Source organism: Cygnus olor, chromosome 1, assembly GCF_009769625.2.
Source record: "Cygnus olor isolate bCygOlo1 chromosome 1, bCygOlo1.pri.v2, whole genome shotgun sequence".
Taxonomy (NCBI): Eukaryota; Metazoa; Chordata; class Aves; order Anseriformes; family Anatidae; genus Cygnus; species Cygnus olor.
The window spans coordinates 102,020,863-102,037,058 of NC_049169.1; the positions used below are offsets into that span (position 1 = coordinate 102,020,863).

At 39.8% G+C, this 16,196-nt stretch overlaps 1 protein-coding gene across 7 annotated transcripts in view; it reads right to left on the minus strand.

Moving 5' to 3' along the window:
* Window positions 1-2,936: 2,936 nt before the first annotated feature.
* CRACR2A (calcium release activated channel regulator 2A) overlaps window positions 2,937-16,196 on the minus strand; it is a 56,263-nt gene continuing 43,003 nt past the window's right edge. For 5 of the 7 annotated variants that reach the window (XR_005824526.1, XM_040574265.1, XM_040574284.1 and 2 more), the window contains 3 exons: window positions 14,635-14,736; window positions 9,515-9,591; window positions 2,937-5,413 (listed from right to left, as the gene is read on the minus strand). Coding sequence is in view for 6 of the 7 variants with exons in the window: in XM_040574265.1 (XP_040430199.1) it covers window positions 5,323-5,413; window positions 9,515-9,591; window positions 14,635-14,736 (270 nt within the window). In the remaining variant the exon portion in view is untranslated. The remainder of the gene's footprint in view (window positions 5,414-9,514; window positions 9,592-14,634; window positions 14,737-16,196) is intronic. The other 2 variants (XM_040574309.1, XM_040574300.1) reach the window with 1 other exon arrangement.

Here is a 16,196-nt window from a genome sequence, read left to right on the forward strand (position 1 = left end):
ATCCTTTCATTAAGAAACAACACTCATTAAGAATGGTGTTACAGCTTAATATGAATAACTTTCGGCATTCTCTTTTATTTTTAAACAAATAGTTTCACGATATCTGAAAGTATAATTATTTGCTGGGCCAGATAGCTTTCTATGTCAGAACTACTAGAATAAAATATGCCTAGCTCCATTTTCATCAGTCTGAATGTAATAATCTACTCCTTTAACATGCAACACCTGATATGCAACCACCTTAGCAGTTCCAACAATACAACTTCTTCCTGCTGCAGATATAAGAGCGTAGGTACATTGAGAGGTGTTTGGTATCCTCCTCCCAAAACTGAGGCTTACTTCTACAATGTCTTCTTGAAAATCGTTACACAATGGCACTGGTTAAAACCTCTCTTGACTCCTTTGGCTTGTATTCTTGTGGAGTAAGTCTTTTCCGATAGGCAGGGATGCCACCCACTAGATCAGGTTGGCTAAGGCCCCATCAAGCCTGGCCTTGAACACCTCCAGGGATGGGGCATCACTGATTAAGATATTGGAAGACACCAGTCCTAAGAGATGCCTGAGGGACACTACTTGTCACCAACCTCCACCTGGACATAGAAACATTGACCACTATGCTCTGGTTGCGGCCATCAAGCCAATTCCTTATCCACCAGATGGTCCACCCTTCAAATCCATATCTTTCCAATTTAGAGATTAGGATGTCATGTGGGACCGTATCAAAGACCTTACAGAAGTCCAAGTAGATGACATCAGTTGGTCTGCTCTTGTCAACTGATGCAGTTACTCAATCATAGAAGGCCACCAGTTTAGTTAGGCACAATTTACCCTTGGTGAAGCCATGCTGGCTGCCCCTGGTCACCTCCTTGTCCTGCATGTGCCTTAACATTGCCTCCAGGAGTATTCGTTCCATGATCTTGCCAGGCACAGAGTTGAGGCTCACTGCTCTGTAGTTCCCCAGGTCTTCATTTCTACCCTTTTTAAAACTGGGAGTGATGTTTCCCTTTTTCCAGTCACCAGGAACTTCACCTGACAGACATGATTTTTCAAATATGATGGAGAGTGGCTTGACGACTACATCAGCCAATTCCTTCAGGACCCTGGGATGCATGTCTTCAGGGCCCATAGACTTGTAGTTTTTAAGTTGCGTCAGGAGATCCCGAACTTTGCTCTTTACTTATAGTGGGAGGGACTTTGCTCCCCCAGCCCCCACCTAGAGGTTCAGAGACTCAAGAGATGTGGGAAGCCTTATCACTAGTTAAGACCGAGGCAAAGAAGTTGTCAAGTACCTCTGCCTTCTCCACGTGTCGTTACCAGTTCTCCATCTTCATTTGCAGAGGCAATATGTTCTCTTTAGTCTTTCTTTTGCAGCCAATATACCTGTAGAACTTGTCATTCTTGTTATTCTTTGCATCCCTCGGCAAGTTTTGTTCTGTCAGTGCCTTGGCTTTCCTGATCCCATCCCTGCACATCTGGACAGCATTTCTGTACTCTTCCTAGTGCACATGGCTCTGTTTTCACTGTCTGTGCATTTCCTTCTTTTGCCTAAGTTTGACCAGCATGTCCTTATTCAGCCACACTGGTTTCCTACCTTCCCTGCTTGATTTATTACATATGGGAATAGAGAGCTCTTGCGCTCCACTGAAAATATCCTTGAAGAGTTGCCAGCTCTGATCAGATCCTCTGTCCCTAAGGACCATGTCCCATGGGATGGATCTCATCTACTAATTCTTTGAACAGTTGCAAGTTGGCTCTTCTGAAGTTCAGGGTCTTGACTTTTCTCTTAGCTAGGCCTATATTCCTCGAGATCACAAACTCAACCAGGGCGTGGTCACTGCAACTTAGGCTTCCTCCAATCTTGACTTCTTTAATGAGCTCTGCTGCGTTGGTGATTACCAGGTCAAATAATGCCTCTCCTGTGGTTGTTTTGTCTAATACCTGGACGAGGAATTTGTCTTCAATGGACTCCAGGAATCTCCTGGATTGCTTTTTTTCTGCCATGTGGCTTTCCCAGTAAACATCCGGGTGGTTGAAATCCCCCAGGAGGATGAGAGCCTATGAGCGCAATGCTTCCTGTAGTTGGAGCAAGGCCTCTTCAAAAGACTCTTCTTGGTCAGGCGGCCTGTAGTAGACCCCAGCCACAACACACTTTTTTGGTCTGGTTCTTAATTTTTACCCACAGGCTCTCAACCTGCTCTCGGCTGTTTTTTAAAGGGAACTCTTCACAATCTATCAATTTCTTAACGTAGAGGGTAACACTCCCACCCTTCCTTCACTGCCTGTCTCTCTTGTAAATTTTGTAGCTCACAAGCTTCACTGCTTGTGATGAGCAGTGAAGACACAGCTCTCTGTTATCTGTGCAGCTGATGATGTTAGTGTTGTGTATCTGTATCTTTGCAATATGTATTCAGATTGGGTTTTGTTGGACTTGAGAAAAAGAACAACTGCAGACGTATTTATTAGGCTGGGATGAAAGATAGCTCATGGATATTAGACTGCACCAAATTTGCCTCTGGTGAACAAAGAAAAAGAAATCCACTTGGTCCCAGGATTCAGCCACTCCTTACCATTGCCTGCCCTCAAGTTCTGTATTATCCTGCTTGCAGACTTCCCGTGCACACTAAAATACATCCAAATAAAAGCACTCCTGTAAAAGTCACATGAGGAAGATCCAACTCACATGTCATTGTCTTGCAAAAACTGTATGGTCTTCAGGGAATTAACAATTAAGGACCCAAATTTGAAATATAGCGGTATTGTATTAAAGCTGGTATTAAGCCTTGAAACTGTCTTCCTGAGGCCGATAGAGGTTGGAAGAAACATTGCTAATTCTGACATTGATGGGGTAGGAAACACCCTACTGCATGGGAAAAGAACATTTGCAGTCAATTAGCAAAGCCAATATTTAAATCAATGATGCTTCTTCCCTGATTGAAATTGGGATAAATAGTCATTTTTATTGAGGTTTAAATTAGGGGGTTACATTAGTTCACCTTCAGCCAAAACTGGACACAAGCAATTCAAGTCTGGCTAGATTCCCATGATGTATAAAGTGTAACCGTTGATAACGTGGCACATCCCTTCACAATAAGTAACAGACATCAAGAATTGGTCTTGGGAAGCCAACAGAAAACCTGTTCCTATTCAGAAATGAATGCTCTTTTTGTTCTTTGGGGGTTTGTATGCATTTCAATGAAGGCAAGGGGAGGGGTATTTCATTTGGGTGAGCAGATTCCCGGGAATCATCTAGGAAAACGCAAAAACTAAGCTCATCTAGGACTACTTGGTACATCTGACATTGATAATGTGAGGAAAAATCTTGGTTATTCTACTTGACAGGGAAAGGGGTCATAGCTGGGTCCCAACTCATGAGAAAGAACATTTAAGTGCTGGTGTGGGATTTGTTATAAGTGGAAGTTTCCAAACTTTACCTTATAATTGTTGCCACTAGATAAATACCTTTGATCAGACTGAAATCCAAAGAGTACAATTATGTACTGACAAAGTTTTTATTTGAAAAATTCTACTTATTATTACTTATTGAACTGTTGCTTAATTTTACCATTTAGTTTCAAATTCATTACTCAAATGAAAAATAACTTTTTAAAAACATTTAGAAAATGGATTGAAAATGTAATGTCTAACATTCTCATATAAAATATTTAAAGTTTTGCTTCATATTTTAAAGAAATAAATTATGCCATGGGTTCTGCTTTGCTAACAAACTCACCATCATGAACAATCATTCTTGAATGCTTATCACAATAGCTTGATTCACTGAAGTCAAATGACAGCAAGAATGACTGCTGATCATGTGCTGGCTGGGTGACCCACTCTCAAGTTTCTCATTTTCATTTATATTCTATAAATGGTTCCAAAAGTAATTATGACATGCAGGTTTTTTATGATCCAGGGTGGACCATGGTTTTCTAAAACAAATCCCTATGGATTTGATTTCTCAAGCACTGTATTTCAGTGTTAGCAGGCTCTAGTTAAACAAAATGAAACTGCTGTATGGCAGATGCTTTAGAAAAAAATCAGTTATGTATTTTGGTACATGAGGAGGGATTTTTTCTTAACACTGTTAAACCCCACCAGATGAGATCAGTGAGATTTTTGTTATGTACTCCTCAAATGCTACAATGTTTTTCAAAATCTTCCTCAAAAGATCCATTTCTGAAAATTCTGCCCCAGGAATATTTGGCATGAAACCTTCTGTGGTAGACTTTTGGAAACAAAAAGCTGCTCCATTGACCATAATATGTTTTGTGCTATAACCATGTATAACAGTGAAATGGGCTTCCTATGTACTTCTGTTTTCAACTATTGCAGTGAATTTATTTGAATGTTCAAGCTAGCCCCTGATTGCTTTGGGACTTCTACAGGACACCATGCAACTATTAGCCCAATAGAGGTTCACATCAAGCTCTGGAACACAATGTAATACAGCCATGGCAAATATGGTAAAAAGCCCAGGCTGATTTGGTCCAGGTGCAATGCTAATTAGCCAGTGTATCACCATGACTTTTTTGTTTCTGGAAACTAAGCTAGATCTTTCCATGGCACCCCTTCACCCTGCAAACATCACAGATTATTTGGTAATAACTCAGGCAAGGCTCCACGGTATCTCAGTGGCCTGTATGGACATACCTAATTCAGCACATCTAGGTGGGAGGAAGGGCTTCTCATCAAGTACATATATGAAACAATTTGTAGTGTGAATAAGTTAATGCTACTTATGGTAATCCTCAAAGTTCTTCAGCTCTTTGTTCATGTATATTTCATGCTAAGTTTTGAAATATCATCTGAAATTCACAACTGCTGGTGTGCTGGTTTTAAGTAACTAAGCAGCTGACTATTTTGATTTTTAAAAAAGCACCACCACCACAAAAAAAAAAAAAGTAACAAATGTCAGCACAAAATCAGGATCTGAAGAAAGAACCTGATCCTGCAGTGAAGCAAACAGAACTATTCAGATGTCATCCACACCAGTGAAAATCTACTTCACATTCAAAGTGGTTTTCTTCCTATAAAAGTTATTTATTATTAATAATGCAGCAGCTTCTATAAGCCTGATCACAAAGCAGGATTCAGTGGTGTTAGGCATGAAACAGAATAAAAGACTGTTATGCCCCAAACACGTTGCAACTAACTAAAGACAATCAGTGTAAATGTGAAGATAAGAACATACAAGGATTTTGGGGATCACTTACACCTACGTTCCAAACACAACAGAATAAATTTTTGGAAGATAAGGCAAATCTGATAGTGCCATGTAGTGTTATAAATGTAAGCCTTTTGTCTAAACACACCCTCAGCATATTATGGCCTAATACAGCAAGACTTTTTATTCACATCAGGTTGAAGTTCAATGGTTTTCTCCTTCATTTTATCTTCGTGTTCCTTTAAAATCCTGGGAGAAAGAAACAGTACTTTTGAGAAAAATTCAATAAAACCCAGAAGAGATCAAAACAAGAACATCTCCCCGAAGTACAAAAAACATATAAAATTGTCCAAAGTTTAACAGAATGGCATATTTATATGAACTAATAAACAAACAAAGAAGTATAATTATGGTGGCTCCATGAAAAACTTATTTTTTCATTTAGCTAGAAAAATTTATTTGGTGCTGATTGTTAGCATTTGCTATATTAGATAGATTCAAAGCAGTAACTTTCATTTGTTATTTTTGAGGCTGGAGCAAAACAAAAACACAACTAGCTATCTAGATGTTCATCAGTTACCTGACTCATTGTCAAAATTTCACTAACTTCAACAATGTTAAAGATATGCCCCTTCGTTAATAGTGTTTTCACCTGTATAAATAGTTCAACAGGGACAGATTTAACAGTAGTTTTACCCCCAGCCTTTATATCACAGAATCACAGAATATCCTGAGTTAAAAGGAACACACAAGGATCATTGAGTCCAGCTCCTAGTTCCACACAGGACTACCTAAAAATTAAACCATATGTCTAAGAACATTGTCCAAACCTTTCACAGAATCATAGAATGGTTTGCATTGGAAGAAACCTTAAAGATCATTTAATTTGAACCCCCTCCTGCCGTGGGCAAGGACACCTCCCACTAAATCAGGTTGCTCAAAGCCCCATCTAACCTGGCCTTAAACACTTCCAGGGATGGGGCGCCCACAACTTCTCTTGGCAACCTGTTCCAGTGCCTCACCACCCTCACAGTAAAAGAATTTCTTCCTCATATCTAATCTAAACCTACCTTCTTTTAGTTTAAAGTTATTACTCCTTCTCCTATCACTGCACTCCCTGATAAATAGTCCCTCTCCTGCTCTCCTGTAGCCCCCCCCCCCCAACTCCCCAACCCCCACCCCCTTTAGGTATTGGAAGGCCAGTATAAGGTCTCCCTGGAGCCTTCTCTTCTCCAGGCTGAACAAACCCATCTGTTTCAGCCTTTCTTCAGAGGAGAAGTGTTCCAGCCCCTTGATCATCTTTGTGGCCCTCTACTGGACTCATTCTTATACATCCATGTACTTCTTGTGCCAGGGGCCCCAGAGCTGAACATAGTACTCCAGGTGGGGTTTCAATGAGAGCAGAGTAGAGAGGGAGAATCACCTTCCTCAATCTGCTGGCCACACTTCTTTTGATGCAGCCCAGGATACAGTTGACTTTCTGGGCTGCAAGCACACATTGCCGATTCATGTTGAGCTTCTTCTCAAGCAACACCCCCCAGGTCCTCATCAGGGTTGCTTTCAATCCATTCTCCGCCCACCCTGTATTTGTGCTTGGGATTGTTTTGAGGAAATTTGCCGATGACACTAAACTTGGGAGAGTTGTTGACTCTGTTGAGGGTGGAAAGGCCTTGCAGAGAGATCTGCACAGATTGGAGAGCTGGGCAATCACCAACCACATGAAGCTTAACAAGAGCAAGTGCCGGGTCCTGCACATGGGACAGGGCAACCCTGGCCATATGTACGGGCTGGGGACAAGACGCTGGAGAGCAGCCCCGCAGAGAGGGATCTGGGGGTTGTGGTTGATAGCAAGCTGAATATGAGCCAGCAGTGTGCCCTGGCAGCCAGGAGGGCCAATCGTATCCTGGGGTGCATCAAGCATGGCATTGCTAGTCAATCGAGAGAAGTGATTGTCTGGCTCTACTCTGCGCTGGTGTGGCCTCACCTCAAGTACTGTGTGCAGTTCTGGGCACCACAGTACAAAAAGGACATTAAACTGTCGGAGAGTGTCCAGAAATTGGCTACAATGGTAGTGAGGGGCCTAGAGGGGAAAACATATGAGGAGGGGCTGAAGTCACTTGGCCTGTTCAGCCTGGAAAAGAGGAGGCTGAGGGAAGACTTCATCACGCTCTACAGCTTCCTCACGAGGGGGAGTGGAGGGGCAGGCGCCAATCTGTTCTCTTTAGTGACCAGCAATAGGACCCAAGGGAATGGTGTCAAGCTACAACAGGGGAGGTTCAGGATGGATATTTGGAAGAGGTTCTTCACTGAGAGGGTTGTTGCACACTGGAACAGGCTCCCCAGAGAAATAGTCACTGCACCCAGCTGGTTGGAGTTTAAGAAGCGTTTCGACTGTGCTCTTAGTCATATGGTCTGAATTTTTGGGTAGACCTGTGTGGTGCCAGGAGTTGGGCTCAATGATCCTTATGGGTCCCTTCCAACTCAGGACATTCTATGATTCTATGACCTCAGAGAACTTGTAAAGTGTAAGGTTGCAGAGGTGAAAATAATGGCTATCTTTAAAAGGGAATAAAGGGGATCTAGAAGACGCTGTATATTATAATACAGTATCTGCAAAAATAATCCAATGAGCTATTTGGAAAAATATGGAAGGAAAAATAGTGAGTAGTATTAGAAAGAATATACTACCTGAAAGGAAGTTGTGGGGAGCTGGGTGTCAGCCTCTTCTTGCAGATAACCAGTGATAGGACTAGAGAGAACGGTCTCAAGTTGCACCAGAGGACGCTTAGGTTGGAAATTAGGAGACATTTCTTCTCAGAAAGAGTAGTCAGGCTTTGGAACGGGTTGCCCAGGGAAGTGGTGGCATCACCATCCCTGGGGGTGTTTAAGGAGAGGTTGGACCTGGTGCTTAGGGACATGGTTTAGTGGGTAACATTGGTAGTAGGGTGATGGTTGGATCAGATAATCTTGAAGGTCTCTTCCAACCTTAATGATTCTATGATTGCTCCAGCCCAGATGCAGGACCTTGTACTTTGCCTTGTTGAACTTCACAAGGTTTGTACAAGCCCACCTCTCAAGCCTGTCACGGTCCCTCTGGTTGGCATCCCTTCTCTCCAGTATGTCGACTGCACCACGCAGCTTGATGTCATCAGCAAACTTGCTGAGGGTGCACTCAATCCCACTGTCCATGCCACCAACGTAGAAGTTAAATAGTGTCAGTCCCAAGACTGACCCCTTAGAAACTCCACTCGTTACTGATCTCCACGGGGACATTGAGCCGTTGACCGCAACTCTTTTTGAACATGACTATCCAGCCAATTCCTAATCCACCAAGTGCTCCATCTGTCAAATCCATGCCTCTCCAATTTAGAGACAAGGATATCATGGGGGACAGTGTCAAATGCTTTGCACAAATCCAGGCAGATGATGTCAGTTGCTCTTTCCTTATCCACCAATGCTTTAACCCCATTGTAGAAGGCCACCAGGCTTGTAAGGCAACTTCTCGAACTCCAGTAGGCATGGTGCCATAGTCACTTTGCCAGGGAATTTGTTCCAGTGCCTGACCACTCTCTCAATGAGGAGCCTTTTCCTAATATCCAATCTGAACTTCCCCTGACTATGCTATTTCCTGAGTCATATCACTGGTCACCAGAGAGAAGAGATCAGTGTCTTCTCTCTCAGCTCCCCCTTGTAAGGACATTGTAATACTGTAGTGAGGTGAGCCCTCAACTTTCTCTTCTCTAAGATGAACAAACCAAGTTACCACAGTTGCTTCTTTTACATCTTTCCCCTTTAGACCATTCACCATATTTGTTACCCTAGACATAAAACTCTAATAGTTTTACATCCTTCTTATATTGTGGTGCTCAAAACTGCATACAGTGCTCGAGGTGAGGCTGCACCAACACAAAGTAGAGTGGGACAATATAACTTCAAAAATCCACCTCTCAATCTCTCCAAGCCCTGAGGCAGACAACTGCAATGAGCAGAGGAAAGAAAAAAGTACATCCAATGCTCTGCTTCAGGGACTCAGCAGCTTTCATTTCTCCAAACCTCCAAGATTTGCAAACCTGCAAGAGTTATCACAACACCCAAGACCCTCAGTTTTCCTAGCGTCACCTCAGGTGTTTCTGGTTCCATGTAAAGCCTCATTAGTTTACATGAAAATCTGTGTGAACCTGATTGACTGCTCAGTTGGAACACAACAGGGTCAGGCTACAGAACAATTTAAAAGGAACAAAGAATTCATCACCATAAGTTCCTATCAAACTAATTTAGCAAAGAAAATTCACTCAGTGACAAGGAATAGTCAGGCATGTTTAGAATTCCTAGATTGTATTTTCTTCTTACCTAGCTAAGTGAAGCACAGACTTTTTGGTATTGTGCCCAGAATATGCACTGCATTCATAGAAAATTAAATTGTAGTCCTAGGATCAAAGAGAAAGACTCTTTCAATTAATTTTGCATAACTTCTCACTCACTTTAAAAAAAGCAACACAAATACACTGAAATATTCAAATAAACCAAAATACATCATTTTAGGAAAAAAGAAACATCATTTTTATTATACATCTAACAGTAAAGAATAACAAAAGAAAACAAGTCTAAGTGTGCCCCCCCTCCAACTATATGCATCTCTTAACAGATATTTGTTCTGTACTGTGTCCTTCACTGTAAGAACCTGATCTCTCAAAAGCTGAAATGCAAACACACATTGCAAGGTAATGAAGTTTTGAAACTTTTCCTTGTGATGATGAGGCAATTAAATCATCACTGAGTGCCTGACAATGCAGGTGAAAATAACTCCAGCGATTTTATTTTTTTAATCTCAGAAAGCTTCATCAGTAGCGTTTCTGTACTCAACAGTTTGAGACTAATATTTTCCAGCAGTCAAATGACAAGCTAAAAACCTCAGCAAAAAATAACAACTAATTAATTCTATTTCATTTTTTGTACTTGTGAAATTTTTCTGCACCTTCTTTCCCAGACAGCTTGCACTTTTGGTTTTGCAGCCTCAGGGAGTGTTGCAATTAAGATCAGAGGATAAAAGGATCAAACCTAGCAACATTATCCGTGCTTCAGCTGAAGACTTATCACAATAAAATCAAGAGGTCAGACACAGACACAGACACAGATTTCTAGGTTGGAAGAGACCTCAAGATCATCGAGTCCAACCTCCGACCTAACACAAAAGCCTGACCTGCAATCAGTGATGGCAACTGATTTGAGAGGGAATGACAGATTATCCACTTCAAAGCAGGTATCTGACTTCTTGCACAAGAGATTATTCTGAAGCTCACCTACCTTCAATGGTATTATTACATGCCCTTTTTATGTATCTGTACTTCCACCTTCTATTCACTTTCCACTTTTCTGTGCGTCTTCTTGCTCTTTATGACAGTAACTTAAAATTCAAAGTAGTAAGTCAGTAGCTCAGGAAACAAAAATCACGTATGCATATTTTATGCACTTTTTTTTTTTGGCTTTCTAACATTGTGGAAACATCAAGTTGAATGATGGTGATTGACTTGCGTAATTTCCATAACAATAAATATGGTATCTTATTTTAGCAGGTGTAAAAAAGGATTAAGTGTTACCAAATGTCAGTTTCCAATACGTTGTAAATATATATATGGTTTAATCTCATGAACCAAACCTATGACACATAAACCAAACTAATGACTACAAGCGCGTTTAACCACTTGTAGTCATTTCTGGGTGGTCAGAAAAGCACAAACCAGGAGAGGAGAGAAATGAAGAAATGTTAGTTCTGAACGTTGACCTGCTCAAATTTCTTACTGGAAACACAAGCAGAAGCTTGAAATCAAATTTACACTCTTTTTTTTTTCTTTAAACTTTCTTTCCTTTTTTTTTTTCCTGCTCAACTGATAAGAACTCAAATAGAAAAATCACTGTGGTCAGTATCTAACTAATTTAAGTCAATCGTGTAGAAAGTGATGCTATTCTTACATCTTTCTTCCCCGCAAACAACAGATTTCACATGAGGAGAATTCTCAGTGATGACACACCTTATGCTGGCATGAATCTGAATGGATTTTTTGACAACTGCTGTGTGGCAGAGCAATTTTTTTCAGAGATAACAATTTAAACTTAATGGATATTAATTGGCTATTTCTGTCAGTCTGTCAAACAGATCCTTCTCTGGAGGAGAAGTCAGCCTGGAAATGCTAAGTGTCATCACTCAGAATGTAGCAAAAGGCAGGACATATAATTAACCACTGCAGAAATGTCTTCCATCTCCATCTAGGGAGTTAGCCGTTGAACCTGGCAGACCACTGGCAATTAATTAAAGAGCTATATATAAATCAGAAAATATCCAAGGAACAAGGAAGGAATGATTATCAGTGGGAGCTGGGAAATTCAGTGCTATAAATTAATATATTTCCAAAAAGAATATGCCCTTCATTAGCAATATTTGTACACCAATGGTACTGCCAGGTTAATAAAGGAAACACTGTATGAAAACATACGAACTTTTTACGGTGAGGGTGACAGAACACTGGATCAGGCTGCCCAGGGGGGTTGTGGAGTCTCTTTCTCTGGAGACTTTCAAAACCCGACAGGACGCGTTCCTGTGTGACATGATTTAGGTGTTCCTGCTCCAGCAGGGGGATTGGACTAGATGATCTTTCAAGGTCCCTTCCAATCCCTAACATTCCATGATTCTGAGAATAGTCCTCATCCTATGAAGCTTACACAGTCTGCACAGACAAGACTGGCAAAGGCATTATCATATTGTTTTATAGCTGTGGAATAGAGATACAGAAGAATTTATTGGCCCATTTAAGATAATTCAGGAAGACTGTGCAGGGCCAAAATAAAATCATGCTGCCTGAATGCCTGTATCATAAGCCATTTTATTTGAATAATTAGCAATGATTACACCAATCCACTCAAATAGAGGATTGGCTGTTCTGGGATTGTCCATATTATGATCTGAACACACTCTGTATTGTTGTTGTCCTCATATGAACTCTTTCTTGATCAGTGAATCAAGCTAAAGAGAAATTTATTAAATGGAGATTTCATTCTGGATCCTCTATTAAAAATAAATAAAATCAAATAGACTGGCCTTTTTTCTGTCTATTTTTCTTTATACTTGCATCAGCTCTATCAAGACAGTTTCAGGTGTTTTCCATCAGGTCAGTCTTGAACTACATGTAAACATTTTGTTTTGTGTCTGTCTTTTCCCTGCAAAGTTAATTCTCCTTACCATCATGATACCTATCTTTAATTCATCTAACTACAGATCAGCTTCATCACAGCCTTGTTGTTCCCTACGATACTGCCCAGAATCCCCATCCTCATTCTATTCTCCTTTTCCTGGGGTATCACGCTGCACCTACCAGTCTTCTCAAATGATGAGGAATAGACAGTTCTCCCCTTCAGGATGCCATTCTTCCTTTTAGTAATGAACTGTGATGCCTGCCTTGCAAAGAAGGTTTGTGACATAAATTGTAATGGGAGCCCTTGGGGTCCTGCCCGAATTTATAGTACACTGACTTGTACGATCTGGGACTAAAGCAAAGCTTGAGCTAAAACAGCTGGGCAGGAATGGCCTTTGAAAGTACACATTACTCTGACTTCAGAAAAAGTTAGGTAAAAATGATCACATCCTGTGAAACCTTGGAAAAAGTCCATGAAAACTGATGGATTTCTGGGTGGACAGGCTCATCTGATTCTTTTCCTGCATGACCAGGTTCACGTAATATGATCATTTTCACATAATATGGCTATGCATATTTGTATCAGATCAGCGTCTAGCCCTCTGTATTTGGGCAAATATTTGTGAGCAATTCATGGGATTATTCACAAAATAAACAACTTAATTGCATTCACTAATAGAGACATTTTTATGTGGTTTCACAAGAATCACACTGCCATTTAGCAAGAATTAATATTTCATTAAAATACATGGTTATTATTAACTCAGTGAGCACATTGCTATAATTTAATTATGTCTATGCTGCTTTTAAATTAATCAATTGTCATTAATCATTCCTTGCCTTAGTTCCCTCAAACAGCACATTCAAACATTCAGATGAGTCATTCAAATCCACTCATTTGATTATAACCATATTTCGTTTGAAAACTATTTTATTTTACTTAAGTAAAATATTCTATTTTCTTGCGTAACATGTTACAACTAATGGCCTGGTGGGCTGCGCATTCTGTATGTTGGAATGATTCATCTTAGTTTCATTCGTGCAATATTTTAAGAGAGTTAAATGACATGTAAGACACCTACTCTGTCCATTTAGCATTTATGTGTCACTTCTTTTTTCACAGAAGTACTCTGTGTTACACTCTGGAATCCCTCCTAGCCTCCAAGGTCTCAATATTATCTGCATTTCTATGCTGACAAGAAAAGAAAAGAGCTTTCTTAATGGAAGAAAATTTGATAAATTAAGTTCAAGGCTGATATTTCTCTCCTATATAAACAAAATAATGGGCGTGAACTTAGGAGGTATGCTTGTAAATGGCTGTATGAATAATCAACATGGGATAAAAAAAGATCTGGCTCTCAATCTGTCAATGGCACAGAGGTGCCTGGCAGCATTCTTTCCTATAGAACAATTCAACTGCATTTCAGAACTTTTTAAATATCTCTCTTGACCACCAGCAAGCAGAGCTGTAAATCTGTTTTCAAAGGAGAAACAAGTACATACATGAAACCCAAACCCAACAGATTGTTTAATTTAGCTATATTCCTACCACTTCAGTTAAATTCTTATGAACACTGATCTGACTTATTTTTAAATAAATGACTACTCTGGAGGCATTGGCATCCAAATTACATGCATTGTGTACAGAAATGCAAAAGAAAAACTGATGGGCATGGTATACAGGAATTATAAACAGGTATCTTTGCAGTCCCTCGATGCTATCCATGTGGCCTGTGGATAAACCAGTGCTCTCATAGATGCAGACTGTTAACTCTACTAATTTTCTCTCTCTACTGGATGGAAAGATACTAAAAGTAAACACATTTTCTACTCCTACTATCCATGGGAATAACAGATGGTCTACTGTGGTATTACATGAGGTAGGAGGGAGAAAAGGTCCCCAGATTATCTTTCTGTTAGGAATCAATCCACAGAGGAAAGAGAGAAAAAACAAGAGAGAAAAATAGAAGGGAGAAAAATAGAGAAAAAGAAAGCACAAAGAAAAATGAGAGGGGAGAGGAGAGAGGAGAGGGAATGAATTCTTAAATATCTTTGGCACCACTCACCTTTTGTTTTTTCATCTAGATGATTTTATAACTACTATAATTATCAGTACTAACATTACTGACACCTAAATTGACAAGCATTATCAGGTTGCTCATCCTTAAAAATACCTGTCTGATTAAAAATAATCTGTGCTTCTATGAATTTAGATACCTTCAGACTCCATTTAAAAGCCTTCACCTTCAAGTTTTGTAAGGACTTTACTTCTAAGTATAGTACCTTAGCAAGATGCTCTCCCATTCCATTAGGGACCTCGCGTTCCTTTTCGTTATCAGTTTTATTACCCAGCAAAAGCACAGGTACATTCTCCCCTGTTCCCTCCTGCAGATTGAAGAATAAATATCAAATGAAGCATTTTCCTTTAAAAAAAATGCAGACCAAGAGCATAAGAAGAGACAAATGTCACACTGCAAGAAAAAATTTAAGACATCACATATTAGCATGGTGCTTTACGTACAAACATATCAGGAATTAAATTCGGATAAAAGGCACAAATAAGACAGACTGCTAGAGATTGCACCGATTTTGCATTTTTTAAAACAGGCCATCATAGAAGCCTATCAGTCTCTATAGTAAAATGAGATAAACTATCATGTCACACAGGCTTTGACATTGTTAATAGCCACTGCTTTTCTAATTACATGGATGGGAAACTAATGACAACTGGGTACAGCTACCCCAAATAAATTACAGAAAACAGTAGAGAGGTACACAGAATAGGCACAAAAATACCTAGAATAGGCACAAATTAAAACTCAAAATGAAAATTATTAGAATTACCACAACAAATACATTCATATAGTGGTCCAAATGCCACAGCAGGAAATGGACTTGGCTGTGTGTCTTCAACTTAGCACCAATTTGTATAAAACAAAATTAGTCAATAAAGGTGAGTGAACTAGTACAACTAGGAAAAAAAAAAAAAACACTAAGATTTTGACCATAAACTTTGATTTTTCTTAATCAAAAATGGGAGTTCTCCTCTAGCTTTTATCATACTGAACCATAACAGCCATTGATTTGTTAAGATCATATATTAACAAAGGCTAGCTCTTACAAAATCCATGCTACTACTCTTACCTCAGTAGAGCTCCTCAAAGGGGGATTAACTATGCCCATTAGGAAAGATTTGAAAAATTAAGTCCTTAACTTGCAAAAGCACCTACTGGCCTTTAAAGAAAACAGTACATTATACTAGAACACAGGTCTAAATGATCTTGGCAGGCCAATTTGTTCCCTGTTTTTTCAGAAGCAACACTTTACAATGATAGTCACATTTTGTTCTCTCTAGCAACACAGTCCTTAATGGCAGCAGCCTAGGTTTTATTTTTATTTTCCTTTGGCCCTAACCAAATTCAGTTGCTCACATTCTCCATATGTTGTCTGTGAGCCACAGAGATATACCGAGAGAAAAGAAAGAAAATTAACAGAAGCCACTCTGGCATATGGGCTATGATTTTTACTCATGCAGTTGAAAGGATGATCCCCAGGAAACTGAACTGTCTACTAAGAACCAGTTTTATAGTACTGAATGTAGATACTATATAAACTATGGGTTTATATAGTAACTATAAAGTTTGTAAACTGTAAGTTTATAGTTTGTTTATTAAACTGTTAGTGATCAGACCATCATCACTGAATCAAAGCACCTCCTAGTGTTAGTGATGCACATCATCAGCTATATAACCTTTATGAAAAAGTAAAGGAGTCCGTTTTGGACTTTCCCCAGCCCTCATTTTAAGTCCTTAAAATCTTGGAACTGTGATTATTGTTATATATAC